This window comes from Brachyistius frenatus, unplaced genomic scaffold (assembly GCF_029030835.1).
Source record: "Brachyistius frenatus isolate BFR_SWC_R1_liver_20210118 unplaced genomic scaffold, ASM2903083v1 Contig_10, whole genome shotgun sequence".
In the NCBI taxonomy this organism is placed as follows: Eukaryota; Metazoa; Chordata; class Actinopteri; family Embiotocidae; genus Brachyistius; species Brachyistius frenatus.
Window position 1 is genome coordinate 259,264 of NW_027210609.1, and position 17,047 is coordinate 276,310.

General features: G+C 38.2%; 1 protein-coding gene across 2 annotated transcripts; it reads right to left on the reverse strand.

Annotated features, from left to right (window-relative positions):
* Positions 1 to 16,974, reverse strand: srsf3a (serine and arginine rich splicing factor 3a). 2 transcript variants are annotated; one of them, XM_069690739.1, is made up of 7 exons: positions 16,952 to 16,974; positions 6,840 to 6,889; positions 5,118 to 5,328; positions 4,894 to 5,028; positions 904 to 942; positions 714 to 800; positions 1 to 630 (listed from the first exon to the last, which is right to left on the reverse strand). In XM_069690739.1, exons 2-7 carry the CDS (start codon positions 6,844 to 6,846, stop codon positions 603 to 605), a joined length of 507 nt encoding a protein of 168 aa, XP_069546840.1. In that variant the 5' UTR covers positions 6,847 to 6,889; positions 16,952 to 16,974; the 3' UTR covers positions 1 to 602. The 2 variants fall into 2 exon arrangements, with proteins under 2 accessions (XP_069546840.1, XP_069546839.1); XM_069690738.1 differs by lacking the exon at positions 16,952 to 16,974 and adding an exon at positions 9,031 to 9,200.
* Positions 16,975 to 17,047: the final 73 nt, after the last annotated feature.

Here is a 17,047-nt window from a genome sequence, read left to right on the forward strand (position 1 = left end):
TCACCTTGGAAAAATCATTTATTGAACAAGTGGTTTAACTGCATCAGCACAAATTGTAAGAACTCAATAGAATAAAGCGGAGTAAAATACACACCTTTTTTATGCAAAAGTGACAAAATGGGTAAAATACAGAATTACAGATGACGTTTCAAGGATAGCCTACAAATAACAGTGTTTGCTTTCTGCCACCGGTAGGAAGTTTATCCCCCTGCTTCTCAGTCACCCATTAAAAGACATTTAAGAGTCAACCAAGAATAAAAAACATCAGTTCAATCCAACAGTTTAAAAAAAAAAAAAAAAGTTAATGTAAAACTAAATCCAGTCCTCAGTTTCAAAACATGCAGGGCAAGACAGCATTCATTTAATGTGAACAATTAGAAAGAAAAAAACTTTTAGTAAAATGTGAAAATTTTGTGATGAGAACTGATGAAAGAAGAAAAACCTTTGTTGTGTTGTTTAACAGACGATTACACAAAGTGTAATTTGGCCAACCGTAGGCTGCCTGGATTTATCAAACAGAATCTAAAAAAGATTAACATGGCTATAAAAATTTGTATCTTCGCAACCATATCATGAACCTGCAGACGAACCATCCGAGATCTTCATTTTCTCTCGGTTGATCGGGAACGACTGCAAAAGAAAACAACTGAATCAACGCAAAATCGTTAAAAACATATATTGGTGTGTAGATCGATAATGATGCGTCAATTTACCTCCTTGATCGTGAGAAGGATCTTGAGCGCTTACGGTTCTTGTCTCTGGACAGAGACCGATATCTGCGTTTGTCTCTTGAAAGAGACCTGGGGACGAACGAAAACAATAAAGATTTTTTTTTTTAAATTTTTAATCATTGATTGCAGACAAATGATTACTTTAAATAAAGGCAGTTGACCACAAGCTTACCTGCTGCGACTGCGGCTGAGGCTCCTCCTCTTCGGTGATCTATGATGTGCGTGACGTTAAAAAAATATAAAAAATGGAACACAAACAAAAGAATTTAGGGCAGCGCATTTAACACGTCCTATCACTAATGAAACCTGCGGCTTTTTGATCCTTAAAGAGATACGAGGTTCACGTGGCAATGTGGATACACGTACACGTTTCTACTGCAGTGCTGCTTTTAAATTGGCTTTAAGCAACATGGGAGGTGCGCAGCTTGGGCAGGTACCATGTTCTACACATAGTAAACTGCTCCTTACAGCGGGCCCGTTAAGAAACAGGACACTTCGGTTCAAACAAACCTGGACGTGGGACATATCCTGAAACACTTAACATTAGTAACCAACATGTGATGGCTGCAAAAAATGGTATAACTTTAAAAAAAAAAAAAAAAAAGAAAAAAAAGGGAGCCGCATCAAAACTACAAAAACCAAGCACTTTATTCAAGCGGCTATCACTCAATATGGTTTAACGTCGAGCCATGAAATGCACTTAGCAGCACAATTACACTAAACATCCAATAAACAAACTGAATTTTGCAAAAGAAAATTTAGGATAGACAGTCAAGTTCCTTGACTTTTCGATTTTTGCACCTCTGCACTTAAACTTGCTCTAAATTACACAACTGCTGAATGAAAACTGTCAGGCAGCTTTGAAAGATAGATTAAGCATAAAAACTACAAAGAGCAGGATAAAAACAACTTACTATTTTGGGGGATTTGGACAAGATAGAAATGACGCAAGGAAGCCAGACTGATGGTGAGAGAGGTCGAATTGCAGAGAGGATTTGCCACATGATGCAAATGTTGGAGATATGAAGTTGCCTGGTGGCTGGTTGGAGTGGGTAGTTGTCGATTTTCCCTGCCATTTTTTGGGGGGGGCGGGGGACGGAGAGGGATGTAAAGCCATGGGCTGTTCCCGTTGATACAGTAGATGTGTGGCGAATAGAAAGAGTAAAGACGCCGATTGGTTGATAATGTGGGGTGGACCGCTGTCGATTGGGTAATAGTTGGAGGAAGAAGAGGAGGATGCTGGGAACTGCATGCTCAGGAACCATAAGGTTGGTGGAACCTGACGACTGGCGATGCGCCTGGGTCATGTGACAACACCAGCCAAGCTGATTGGGGCTCGCTGGTCAGCAGTCACATGATGCTGAAAGAGGACTAGTTGACTGACTCAGATGGTGAGAAGCGTGGTGGTGTCTCTGCAACGGGGTTCAGTTTTATTAATAGATGGCAACTGAACTCAGAAAGAAAACAAAATTGACAGCTGCAGAAAGTAAATCTAAAAGTACGTATAAAAATGTTTTGGATGATGAAGTGCTAACTGTGCCTCTTAAAATGCTCCCGTAAAAGGAATACCACTCCAGGAGAGCTTGGATGTTTTTACAGATATACCCCCTTGTGAAGAGTTCACAAACATTTTAAGTGCTGGCATGCGGTGGACTGCCACTCGATTTAGATGATCCAATTTAGCAATACTAGCACAGATTAAAATACTCTTGAAATGATAAAACAACGAAAAACTTTTGTTTCAAAAGTATCCCTCCAACAAAAACACCCAAAGGTTCAACATAACCCCAAAACTGGCCGAGTGAAGAGAAACTTATAAAACCGAGAGAAACTGCAAAAATCATTTCCGGCCTAAAAAAAATAGCCTCCAAGTGTGACAGAAGTCAGAGGCGGTCGTTGTAAAAGATATAGAACAGCAGCAGCTCTACTCCCTTCTTACTTTAGCTCTTAAGGGGGAAACTCTTAGTAACAAAAGGACTCATAGTTGTAAAGATTAAAACCTTTGTGAATACAGCCACAGATATATATATATATTTTTTTTTAAATTTATTTTAAGAAATAAAAGGGAGTGATATCAGTTTATCAAAGCCTGAAGCAACCAGATCGATAGATTAGATATTGATGAACATTGTATACGTGCCAATTGTAACAATAACAATAATGGTAAGAAAAAGAATGATATTTAACTAATGTAACATGGAGCACCGAGGGCCTGATTTACTAAAGGTTTGTGTCTCACGTGAAAACTTCACACCACCCGCAAAATTTTTTTTTATAAAAAAATGCCCCAGCAGATTGACTGAGGACGTGCAGCGAGCGTGGCGTCTTTCCAACGTTCAATTTAACACGTCGTCCATTTTGCTGGTTTGCCTGCGCGCGTGTGTAATATTGGGCGTTTCTACCCGAAGGTGCAAAATACTGGGAGGGAACATGCACGTGGAATAATTTTGCCACCCGCAACGATATTTACTAAACCTGAAAGTAGAAATAGGAGAAGTGGTCGCGTGTTTATTTTAGTACGATTGAAAGGGAACGTATTAATCAGATGATCGTCAGGAGAGACGGCTGCTCTTCTTGCAGCTTCATAAGGTTCCCGAGCCATTAAGCCATTTTTTTGTTTGCCTTTTTGTTTTTCCCACAGTATTGACTTCCTTGCTGATAAATCTCCTACGCTCGAGAGCGCCCCCTGCGGAGATGTCCCGGCGGCCACATTTACCTAAATTCGCCAAATCCGGTGGACACGTGTATCACACCTGGACGCACAAAAAAGTTACATCGCACCGTTACGTCAACTGGACGGGAAGTCCACCATTTTGAATTTAGTCCCCATTTTGGGCGATTCTGACACGTTGTACTTTGTCGAACTCCTCCGAGGGATTTTGTCGCACCGACTTGAATTTAGTTTCCATGGATAGAAAACATGTTTGGGATTAAATCTCATCAAAATAATTCGTTTTCATTGATGTGTGTGCCCGTAAAGAGGCGGCCATTTTGAGCGTCTCGCCATGAAACTACGAGTTGCTTTAAATCGTATGTACATGGACCGACCTTCTCCAAACATCGCAGGAATGATAACAGCCCCGCCCTGAAGACACCTGTGGGGTAATATTCGCTCATAGTCATAGCGCCCCCTGTTGGCCACTGGAAATGACACTTTTCATACATTCTACGTCGCGCTGGTTGATCCCATGAACATAAAGTCGGGTCACAATAACCTAAACATGTAGTTGATGATATATTGAGACATTCGTTCGACTTTGTCGATGGGGGTCGCCGTGATGGCAAAGTTGGATGTCTCGCCGTGACACAGGAAGTTGATGTTTAAGGTCAACGGATGCTTGAAACCTCACGAAACGTGTGACATACATCCGGCGTGGTGAGACGATACATCTGATATGTGTTTTGCGAGTGGGCGTGGCCAAAAGGCTCGCCAGCGCCCCCTGCTGGAGACAGGAAACGAGACAAAAATAGCAACTTTAAGCGGGGATATGCGGTCCCTCGCGCGCTGCACGTCGGGGAGATGGGTTCGGGGAGACGGCGCGCGGGAGTGTGAGGGCCCATACATCACTGCTTGCAGTTTTAATTATATTTATATTTCTTAATTCCAGTTGGATCAGATTTCCTTTTCCTTTTGTGGTTGCTCTGTTTTCCATTGCTGGAATCACTTTAACACACGCAAACCCCTCATTTAAATATAGCGATTTGCACCTGATTTCAATGATGCAATTACTCTTAGTAAATCACCTGCAAAACAGGTGCAATTTTTTTTTTTTTTGCAGACTTCTGGGAGGAACATGCAATTTAGTACCCTTTATTTCAGATCTTAGTAAATCAGGCCCTTAGAGTACTAATTAGGTGTAGGCTGCATTCATTAGAAACTTGATTCTACACTTGGCTTTGGTTTCTTTTGAGCTGAAATAGGTCTGAGATCTAAAGAGGTAAGAGGTTTTTAAAATTTTTTTTTTTATCAAATGTAGGAATTTTGTGGATCTAAAATGGCGAAAAGTTAAAAGTAAAAAACCCCACAAAAACCCCCAAAACACTTAGTGCTTACAGTGTGTGGGCAACAAATATTTGCTTTATTATTTGTGCTTTTAATAAACACTGCAAATGGGACTGAACTGAAAACATTAAAATGAATCATCAAATGGAAAACACATACCTGCGTCTGACTTGAGGACTACGTCGCCTTAAATCATCCCGGGGACGTCTACTCCAGGATGGAGGAGGGCCACGGCTCCTTGAGCGCTTTTCCCCGGTGGATAACTCAACACGCACTCGACAGCCACACATGGTTCTAGAAAAACAAAATAAAAAAATGAGCAGAGTCATTCAGAAAAAGGGAACTACAAAAACAACAACTAAGAAATGCGATAAAGGCGTTACCTCCCATCCAGTTCTCTCACGGCATCAGATGCATCTCTGGGATCTTCAAATTCTACAAAAGCAAAACCTGGGGGATTCCTGGCGACCCAAACACTTCTTAAAGGACCATAGTACCCAAAAGCTCTTTCTAACTCTGTCTTATTTCCATTGTTTCCAAGATTCCCAACATACACTTTGCAGTCAAGGGGACAGTCTTGATTAAAGGCAGGATCTGAAAGACAAAGAGACAAACACCGAATAAAACTAATTCTGCTTCATCCATCGGAGACTTGCAAGTTAAATGTAAAACGATTGTCCCAAAAATATGCAAGTCATTTTCTGGTGTTGAGTGATTCAAACGCCCCCAGAGATATTTTCCCTAATTGCATCTTTGATCAAAGTTAATTGTTGAAAAATGATCGTTAATTTAAAAAGACTGCCATATTTTTAGGAGACAAAGATTGGCCAAGAGATGTGCTCATCAATTACAGTTGTCGGTTCCTTTATATCTCTTCATACAGCAGCATCAGGGGAGGACAACAGAGGAGAGGATGAATGATGCCCCATAGACGATAGTAAGTTTACTGTAAAAGACCTGCATCTTCCTCAACAGGGGAGTTGGGTCGCTTTAGATAACCAGTAATTTGTAGAAAGATTTTATTCACATCAACCACCCCTATTTAGGAAAAGAAAAACTAAGCTTTATCTATAACATGAGCTAATAGTGGGCGGTGCAGTGGTTAGCATTGTCACCTCACAGCAAAAAAGGTTCCGGGTTCGAATCCGGTCCTGGGCCTTTCTGTGCGGAGTTTGCATGTTCTCCCTGTGCTTGCGTGGGTTCTCTCCGGGTGCTCCGGCTTCCTCCCAACATCCCAAAAAACAAAACATGCACCTCCCCAGCTCCTCCTGCCCACATGCCGAAGTGTCCTTGAGCAAGACACTGAACCCTAAATTGCTTCCGATGGTGTACCATCGGTATGTTGTAAGTCGCTTTGGATAAATGATATGTAATGTAATAGTGCTCTAAAGCACTGCGTGAAAATAATCTGATGCGATGGAGGAAGTCCATCTGACATGACACAATGGTTGCAGTGTTTTAGTCTCTCAGATCGGGGTGATAAAAGCTAAGATCAACAAATGCTTGCATGACCACCATAAGCTAAGTAAAAATGTTTCAGCCAGTTTAAAACTTTCTCACGAACACTTGCAGGATACTGGTCTTGAATTTCTTGCAAGATTAAAGAGATGAACTACCCTGTTCAACCATCACAAAAATGATCTTGTTTTGATTTTAGAGCCGGAACAACTATTTTGATAATCCACATTGCTGCGTTTACTTGTCTTATTCTTAAAGTATACTGAAGCTCTTTGGGTTTTAGATTGTTAGTTGGACTAGACAAGGCATTTGAAAATGTCAGACTGTGCTCGAAGAAACAGAAGTGAGCATTTTTCTAGACTAAACAACTGCTAAAATGAAAATAAAATAAAATAAATAGTACTGCAAGTTTACTCAGTGATGAAAATAATTGCTGGTCGCAGCAAAAGGTCATATTTAAATGTCACACATTTAGAGTCCAACTTCTCTTTAGTTGGTCATCTATTAACTTCTAACAAGATTGGGCAGTCAAGACACAACAACATCTGGGTAGCTTATAACCTTGGCTGAACTATTTAAAAAGGAAAAAAAAAAAAAAGGAGGACAAAGGTGACACAAGAAACGTGTGAAGTAACATGTTATCATACCTGCCATTTCAACCGTCTTCTCGGAGGAGTCCGCCAACAATCAGGTGTGCCTGAAAGAAAAGAAAGACGGCAAGAAATGTTTACAACCACATACCTGAGCTCTACAAAGGCATCGTCCCATTTAATGTTATCTGATTCAGAGTGCATTTTGAACACTCCAGGATCAGTGATAGGCTATTTATCAATAGCCTTATCTAAAAGTGTTTAATCTTAAATATACCCCAGACACTATGGAACTTTTTTAAGCCACAAGAAGGCAATTGGAGTTTAAAAATATTGGTCTGAATGCCACACAACTGATAACATTAGTCAAAGTTATATAATAACTCCAGTAAAGGGGACTATTGAATATTTGTACTTTGAGTTGCCAGTTTATTTGGCACAGCTACAAATTGTATACTCTAATGCAACAGTCCTGCAGTAAATCTTATCTACATAAATATTACAATGTTCAGTTTTTAGTGGCACTATTTTGAGAGGTGTTGATTCAGCTGCATTTCTCTTTTGTTTTGCCCACTGCTGAGAGAAGGCACTCTATAATGAACTAGTTTTAGCAAACAGCACTAACTCCAAAATGATTGTGATATCCAATCAACACCGCTTGACTCCCCCTCCACTCAAAAAAAAAAGTGTTTTGGTCCAGTGTTCCTTCTCTTTTTTTTCCTGTGATCACCTACGAATGTAACTTAATGGTTTGTAGTCGAGAGCAGGATTTCTGACAACATAACAAATTAACCCCGGTTCATTAGGTCACTCACACGGCATGAGGTGGAAACTTGAAGCCAGCACTGCACATACACGGTTGATGGTTTTTCAGAGATAACTTGTATCCGGTAGTTACCCAACTTTTGAAATGTAAAATATTTGCATATTCGCGTCTTTCAAATTTCGGAGTGACAGAGGAGACGTCGATGTGATTTTAAGTTTTTCTAACCCCATAATCACATATTTATTTTCTGGAACAACCGTATGAATATTACAATTGCACTTTTATAAAAGAAAGGACAGAGCTGATTCTATCTGATAAAGGAGACTCAAGTCTTTTCAAGGGCACGGAGCGTTCCTGAGGGTCTTTTCTGATTCTGTGGTGGCATCCACCACATGGGAGGTAGGTAGTCTGCTGGGGAAGCAGACTGGTCAAAAGAACCAGCTCTGCCTCCCCCCTCCTCTCCCCAACCCCTCAACGAAAGGAGTGGGTGGGAGAAATTAGCGTGGTGGCGAAAATGTCCTAAATGTTTTGGCGAACACAACACAACCTCATGCAGGACATTGCCAGCACTGGGTAACACATCAGGCTGCTCCACCAGCTGCGTGTGAAGAAAAGATGCTGCAGGTGCTTCCTTCCAGCTGCTGTCAGGAGCACTCAAACAACTCGATCTGACAATCTGTCGTGCGACATTACTGATTATCCATATCAACTATGTAATGCCGAGATCTACATATTTCTGCTTACTTACTTCTTTTTTTTTTTTTTTTTTTTTTAAATACACCCTTTGTGTATTATATATAATTTGTTTTTTTACATATCTTGTTTTTGTTTTTTTTAATGCTATTGACACTTTCGCGCTATCCTGCAAATGTCCTCAGGCTGGGGCTAATACAGGATTATATTATTTTAAAAGCACAAAATAACGCGTAGTCTATCACGCAAAGACATCTGCAGAGACTCGTTAACACTGTAACCTCCACGAAGGTAGGATATGATCGCAGACAGGTTTTTAAACAGCTTTAGTTTTAACTAAGTGTAGCTTAATGTTTTGGATTAATGCTGGTCGCACATTTGCAGGCTACATGAGCACCCAAAAAAAAAAAAAAAAAAAGTAGTTGTTTTTTTGTTTTTTTTAAGTCAGCGTGCGCGTTTCCAGCGACCGGGTAAAATTAAGGCTGCATCTTTGATCCTCCTGGTTTGTCAGTGACGAACATTTTTTTTTTTTTTTATTATTACTACGTAGAATAATTACTTCCGAGTCTAACGTGGATACCCAAAAAAAAAAAAAAAAAAATGAATGAGAAAAGAAAGTTTTCACAAACCATGCCTCGACACACAGAATGAAAGGAGGTAGCGTGGTTAGCATTTATCCGCGCGAAACGCTTAAAAGGACGAATTAACCCACGAGCCCGTCAGAATGCCGAATAAAGTCGCGTGAGAACCGCGGAGGGAACAAAGCAGATTATATGTTAAATAATTTACCTGTTTGGGGTTTTTTTTTTTTTGTAGCTACAGCGCGACCGAAATGTTAGCAGGGGATTTCACGCCGTCCGTTTCTACAGGAGGCCCAGCTTGTTAGCTTATGTTAGCACCGGTAGCACAGCGGAAGAGAGGCACAACAAGCCGCCTGTCTTCTTCTTCTACGGTGTGTGTGCGTGTGTGTGTGTGTGGCGGACTGTGAAATGACGTTGGATGAACATACCGCCCCCTAGCTTGCCTCTGCGGTGAGACAGTCTTCACAACCATTCACTGTTTACAGGCCAAAACACACCAAGGGCTACAGTGTATTATTCATAGACTGTTTTGGTAACAGAAAAATGTAAGTAAAGTAAATAAAGTTTATTAAATATAGCATCTTCCACAGAGCAGCTGTCCAAAGTCCTCCCGAAGAATAAAATTGCATAAATTCAGGGTATGTTAGTCATAAAGGTAAACATAAGCAACAATAACACATAAAAATGACCAATTTTAGACAGCAAGGGGCAAAACAAAGACCAGTATTAAAACATGAGCCATATTCTGTTTTCTTTTCTTTTTTAAGTATCAGACTTTACATTTTGAACATGTTTAAATATTTCTAGATTGTATTTAGCATTTAGTTGAGACAGATTGTTTAATATTCCTGCAAAAATTGTGGCTTTTTTGTGACAATATAAAACCAAGACCCTGGGGTTGGTCACTTTAGTCTTACAGTTTTGCAGCCGTTTCTTAATAAATCTTTTTTCTTCAGGTGAAACTATCTAAAAATAGCCTAGAGCTTTACCTACCCAAGCCTTACCTGCATATAGAGCTAATTAAAATACCCTCCACCTCCAGTATTATAATGCTGTATATTATCAGTCACTGTGGCCGATTTTCTGAAAATTAAGTACTTTAATTTTTTTCTTTCACATTTAATGCTTTAAATAAATTTACCTGATAATACTTGTGTATTTTTACTTGAGTCGGATTATAAACACATGACTTTCAATTTCGGTTGTGGTGTTTTTTTTTTTTTTTTTTTTTTTACTTCGGTAAAGGATCTGAGTACTTCTCCCACCACTTACAAGTAGAAAGTGCATAAGAAAATGACTTATTTTCAAGAGGTTTGAATAATTGAGATTTGACTGCAGCTATGTTATCATTATTATATGTGCACAAGACAAAATATAAACTTGAAAAAATCCATATTGTCTGGACAACAAGTGTGAGAAAGTTCACTTTAAGTTAATGTCCTGGTTCATTAAATCCATTGATAGTACAGCTATGTTACTGTATCTTTCATGTTTCATGTTAAAAAGAAACACAAACTTTTATTAATCAGTTCAACCTTAAAAAGATAAAACTGAGAAAAACAGCTGTCTGCCATTCAGTGTTTACACAGGAACACAGAAGTAAATCAACAGACAGGGTTATTGCTCAACGGGAGGAAACACCTCAAACGACCCCGTGAAGTTGTACAAGTGGGCGGGAAGACATAGTATGTAGACTTCCTGTGTAGAGACGCATTCAAGAAGTGGTGAAAAGGGGAAGACGTGTTCAACAGAAATCTTTATACACCTGTGACCATGAACATAACTTTTAACTCCACACATCACAAAATGAAACATAATACCCAGAAGATTTTTTTGTTTATTTAATCTTTATTTATTCCATGTTTGAACTGGATATTTATATGCCGTTATTGCTAGTAAACTCTGTTTCACCTGCTGATTTCCTTGTTACATTAGTGCACTGGGCCTACATCTTTATTCAAACACATTTTGGAGTCACGAATGTTGTATTGAAGCGTCCTTTTTTGTAGAAAGTCACGTCTTGTTCAAAGAATGGTTCAGCTAATAGGTTTATATGTTTATAATAGAGCTCTCACTGCCAGGATTCAGGGAGTTAGTCACACACGTCTTTGATGAATGATTGTCTGACAAGTTAGATGAAATTGCTTTGTTAGACTTATCTGTCACTAAACAAAGATTATCTGATTAAGAATTACAAACTTGATGAGCAGAAGTTTGAGGTAAATGGTGCTCCAAGAAGGAGAGAGATGTTTCACTCTTGCTTTGCTATCAAAAAGTGTAACACCTTTTCATCCTCAGTCTCACAAACCCCACTGCTGTAAAGGAGAACAAATAGCAACAAAAAAACGTAACCATTTATCTTCCTTCCAACATTTTTTCTTTTCTTCTGATCTCATTAAAACCCATTATATAGAAGATAATTTAAATTGGTGACACCTCTTGTGCATAAACTGTGCTTTCGGATGAAGGTGACAAAATGCGGAAAGGACCATAAAGCATTGTTGTTACACCATATAAGGAGATATGTCATGTGTTATGGGCTGAGCATGAGCACACTCAGCTGCCAGTTTATTACAGTAAGTACACATTGCTAAAACAAATTCAGTCTAATACAGCAGTCTTGGAACAAATCATCCCTTGCATGAAAGTTACGAGGTTCCGTTTTTCATGAACTTTTTCGGAAAGTGTTGAGCCAGTTTGAAAGTTGCAATTTGTGGTGTCACTAACTTGTATTACACTATAGAAAGGTGTTTCTATAATTTTTTTTCCACCCTATTAATATTATTATAGTATAGGCTAAATAACCAGAAACACAGATAGACTCTTGGGATTTTTGAAGTGTAATGCTGCATAAAAATTACTGTCAGCGCACATACAGAGCTTAATAATCAGTTGTATTTAACAGGTTTTACAGCTGAGACTCCACACAGATATAATGCATCATTAAGGACTGCTTTAATCAGCTCCAAATAATGTAAGCAGTGACGGAAAAATCAGTAGGTGATAAAACACTTTCCAGTAAGTTTTTTTTAAAGAGGGCTCAGGATCATCACGACTTGAAATCAAAGCAATACTTTTCTTTTGCCTTTTTATCTGTAATAAAAAAATAAAGTGACCAAATGTCACACAAAACATGAAAGTATCAAAACAAACGTGGCGTATCATACTCTTAATTTTACTATGTGCCCATCAAGCAAGAGAGTAATACTGAGGCTATAAATCACGAATAACTTATCAGTGTGGAGGAGAAAATTATTTGCATAGAAGAACCTAAAATGCACCTTGAATGAGATTGCACATCAAGTTATGTTTATAAATGAAAAAATGCATTTACAAAAAAAATAAATAATAATCTAATTTTCTGCCACAAATTATTGCCTATTTAATTATGTAAATATGGATGGATGGCTCAGGATAGGTACAAAGTAGGCTATGTTACTCAAGTGCTGCACTTAAGCATCATTTTAAGGAAACTGTATTATACTAATCGTGACCTTTTCCCTCCAACACAATAAGGACTATTTGCAGATTTTGTTTTGACATACACCAAATACAAAAAACAATGCACAGTTATATAGTGATCTACCCAACATAATATATTCAAATTCAAAAAGTAGCCCCACCTGAACTTGCTACAACATGAAAATGCTTCTTACATGTAAAATCATCAATCCTTAAACCTGTCATCCAAACTGATTAACTAAGGAAATAAAATGAGCACCAAATGTCAACAATAAAATACAACCATCTCAAGTTTAAGAAGAAATGATAAAAAAAAATTAAAAAAAGATTATTCACTGTTCTACAGCTTCTCTTTATTTCAGGTCCTTGGCAGACACAGCAGCAAGGAACCTTTGCTTCAGAGGGTAAAAGTTCAGGGATAAAAGGGATCACTCAGGAGATTACTCCCATGTACTTAACAGGGATGCCTAGAACACAAACAAAGAGCATTATGTTGCTCAGCTTTATTTTAGTCGCAGCGTGCATGTCCCTGCGAGAGCAAGTGCTTCTATAACCTTATCCTCACCATTCCCCTTTTATATGACCGAATGAAGAGTTAAGTTTGGTTTGTTTGCTTTGTTCATATCCTCCTGCTGCCATAGGATTCTCCTTGTTGCTGTTTAAATGAAACATCTTTTTTTCATGCATCCACTCAGCGCGGTGTTTTTCAATCAGATTAGTACAGCACATTCTGTTCTGTTTCACTTCCTGATGACTGTGCAGCCTGTATCCCTGAATGAACTCACCCGCGTGCTTCTGGTTTCACCAAGACACTCACTCAGACAGACGTATTCTCACAACTGCCTGTCAGATTTTAGTACGAAATACAATATTCAATAAAGATGTTAAGCAATTAGCAAGAAGACTCAACATTTATTGGTTTATTTTAACAAAGAATACATGACCTTTTAATGAAAACTGAGTGAACAATGAAGTAGCAGTAGAAGCTCTGATGCTCTAAATATAAGTCATAAAACCACAAACAGCTGATTTAACCTTTAACCATGTGATCCCCTGGTTTCCTATAAGGCTGGTGTTTTCACCAGAACAGAAACAAGATGTTCACGATGTTTCAGGAAGGAAAACAACATCTCAAGACATGTTTCACTGTACAAATCTATTCATGCATTTCAGCTCAGCTCAGGTCAGTTAAGTTCATTTTGACCTCCATTTACAAGGCAGGAAGAAGTGCCAACAAAGCAGCCAGAACACCGCAGTTTGAAAGTTTGGGTAAAACAAACAAATCTCTGGAGTTAACTGTCTTACAAGGTCTTTTGTGAATGTATTTTTTTAAATCATCTATGCATTTATTTTCAGTAGCTTCAAGTGGGAGGTGATGCAAAGGAAGGTTATGGTTTTGTATTTAGATCACAAGACCATAGTCATTCTGTTTCTGTACTTTTTTTGTGTGACTCAAATGTTCTAAAACAAGAGTGTGTAAAGCCTACTTTCTTCCGATAACCAGAAGATCACTCCACCACTTGAGAGCATCCCTGTGGGTTTGCTGCACCAGGTTCACTTGTGTTATGTCACCTTTATAATTAACAGGATCATCATGTTCCCTTCAATAGCAGCCTGCTGTCTGCCAGCAGTGTGGTCAGACTTTGTCCTCACCACCTCTGATTGTGGGATTCACCCAGCTGAATAAAATGTTCACTATTTGAGCATCTCAGTTAAAGCATAAACAAATATATCTGGCTGAGTTTTGTCTTGCGGTCTCATGCAAATAAAGCCTGGATAAAGAGGCACTCACACCAATAGTTTATGCTGCGTTTTAAATGTTTTAATAGAAAGCATATAGACCATTAAATACAAGAAGTGGCCATAAAACTACTAAATATCAAACATTGTATATACATATTCTGCCAATACATTGAGACCACAAAACCATCAAAAGTGAAGCCATAAAAATCTTTTAGGACTGTTATGGGAATTTCAGCACGCTCATATGCAACCTCAGAGAGATTCTGAACTATTTTTAAACATAACATACAAAATATATTTAAACACATTGCAGCTTGAAAACAAAAAACATAAATGTCATAGTGACAGGGCTTGTTGAAAACAAGATTTCATCAATATGCAGACGGTGATTCTGGGGTCTCCATAGCGGTACGATTTTAAGTCTTCTTGCAGGTTGCCACAAGTCTCTGAATAAACAAATAAATTTTGGGAATTGGGTAACATTTTTACTGGTAGAACCTGATGACTATGGGAAGTTTGATTAGCAAACATAAATCAACTTTTCCTCCATATAACAGCCTATACTATAATCACATAAACCAATCAAAAATAGCTGTGTCAGTCTTTGAGCAATTTTTTTAGACCAATAATTTATTTAAATAACATTTTTCAAATAAAACTGCTCCATTTTGCTCCACACATTTATGTTAATCTCCAGCCCTCTATGTATGTTAAGTACTCTAGGGCTGTATTTCAGAACAGTTTTGATAGTTAATGACTATTTTCATTACACTTCAAGTGAAATTATTGCACTGTACTAATTATTGTATCGCGCTAGATTGGCTTTTGATGTACAAAACAAGACTTTCGTAAAATATCATTTATTATGTTAATAATTACTTTTTACTGAACCTGGACCAGGTTTAAATTCAATCAAGAGTAGGTAAAAAAAAATGTCCGAAGCCGCTGCAGCGTGAATGAGACGCTAGAGGGCTTTTAATTTGAAAGGAAGGCTTTCAGATGAAATGGATACAGGAAGCATTTGCAGGACCAGTGGTGACTTCAGTTTAAACTAGATAAACAATAATTCTAGTTATCGAATTCTAAATTTGATGGTGAGATAACTTCAGCCAGCTCTCGACATTTTTGGGAAGACAAACAACACTATTATTGATAATGAATTAGATGTTCACTACTTAAGAGTCTGAAGCTCAATAGTAGCCGTAAGTGTTTTTGCTAATACTAACATTACATCAACAGTCTCTGCCACTGCTAGCTGTGGCTCTAAGGTTACCTTGTCAGTCCCGGCCAGCATTTAGAACAGGCTAGGCAGCATTTGACTTCAGACGTTCTGCTGTGTCATCATCGGACTATGTGTGTGTTAGCTTTGTGCTCTTTTGGAGCCAGGTTAACATCATTTGAAGATTAAAGTAACGTTAGACGTCATCAGGAAAAAAAAAAAAGCACTCACGTCAGAACAGAAACAGCTGAGCGTCATGTAGTGCCTCCTGGGTAATGAAGTTCAATTAGGGACATTATGAATTGCCCAGATAGCCTGATATCGAGATGGCAGAAAAGTGTATCCACCAGTTTATGAGAAATGATATGCACAAGAAAAGGCCACGGCACACCAAAGAGTAAATGAAGAATTGGCGGTGATTACCGGCTCACTTCAAGCACTGGTCACAGTTCAGGTAATTTAGGAAGTAATTAAACATATGATAAAGGTACCATTTTGGCATAAATTTACTTTGATCAAAATTAGCTGATTTATTTTCTTTTCAGCATAATATTTGACTTATAAAGAGCTGATAAAATATAATGTAGTCTGTTTATACTACTTAAATGCATTAACTAATTACAAATAACAACATTTGGTTGAGGTTTTAAGTTTTCACTTTGATGATATTAAACACTTTGAAAGGAACCGTGCTTCACAGTGAGCATACTCTTACTCTCATATTTACTTGTACATCAATGTACTTTAATACTGTAGCATATATTGGGCTAAAGTCATGGGTTAGGTCAGGGTAAACATATTTACTCAAATATTAGATTAGATTAGATTTAGACTGATTAGACAAGCCTATTTACCGCCTGGCCCAGATTCATCACTTTGACTTGACATTTAACACTGTGACAAGGACTGTCCTTCCTCCCCTTTGCAGTGAATATACCCACTGTTATTTTGATAGCCTATTAGTTCTAACAGTTTTTTCTTATACTGGACACATGGGGGGAATGTATAGACTATATTTGAGGCAGTTCAAAACTTTAAAACAGCCTTGCTGATTTCTTGGCAGATTTAAGATTTGAATTGCAAACAATTCATTATAATGAAGTTTCCATATTGATATTATTCATAAAGGAAGGGTATTAAATAAATATACAGTTTTGACACAGTTGGCCTACTGCAAAGCAGCTGTGTTGTCTTTGCAGATCTGACTTGTAAACAAGAGCTCATAAAACACAATACTTCCCATAATTTAAAGAAGTTGCCTAATTGGCCTACACATAACATCACCATAAACAGTTTTTTTTTTTTTTTTTAATTGCACCACCCTTCCTAAAGTGAGCAGCTTTATTTTTTTTTAAAGTTTGCTTGCATTTAACTAACTTGCAGGCTAATTGTGTTGTTTTTGTCTGAATGCTTTTCACCACAGTAAACACCGCAGTGGTGTAAACACTATCTGCTTTGGGAAATTATCCCCCACCCATCGCAATATAGGAACATTACCAGCAGGCGGTAATGAAAATAATGATACAAAGTTAACACGTAGCAATATGTGCGAAATCCCTACCGTCAAATAGCATACATAGCAACGGTATTATAACAATCTAAAAAAAAAAAAAAAAAAAAAAAAAAAAAAAAAAAATCCCCGGTAAACAAGGATAAAAGGCGGTTTCTTTTTACCGTCCTTCACAGAAACAGTAATCCGTCTCACCGCGCGTCTTTATCGGACATGGAGGTGTGCTTTTATTTCCGTGCTTACACATCCCCGTCTGTGTCTGCAGGCAGACTATTACACAGCAGTGTTGAT

Coding starts and splice junctions, on each gene's coding strand:
- srsf3a (XM_069690739.1), bottom strand. Junction 5,029..5,117: donor GTGAGAGAACTGGATGGGAG/GTAACGCCTTTA, acceptor TTGTTTTTCTAG/AACCATGTGTGGCTGTCGAG. Junction 801..903: donor CTCAGCCGCAGTCGCAGCAG/GTAAGCTTGTGG, acceptor GTTCGTCCCCAG/GTCTCTTTCAAGAGACAAAC.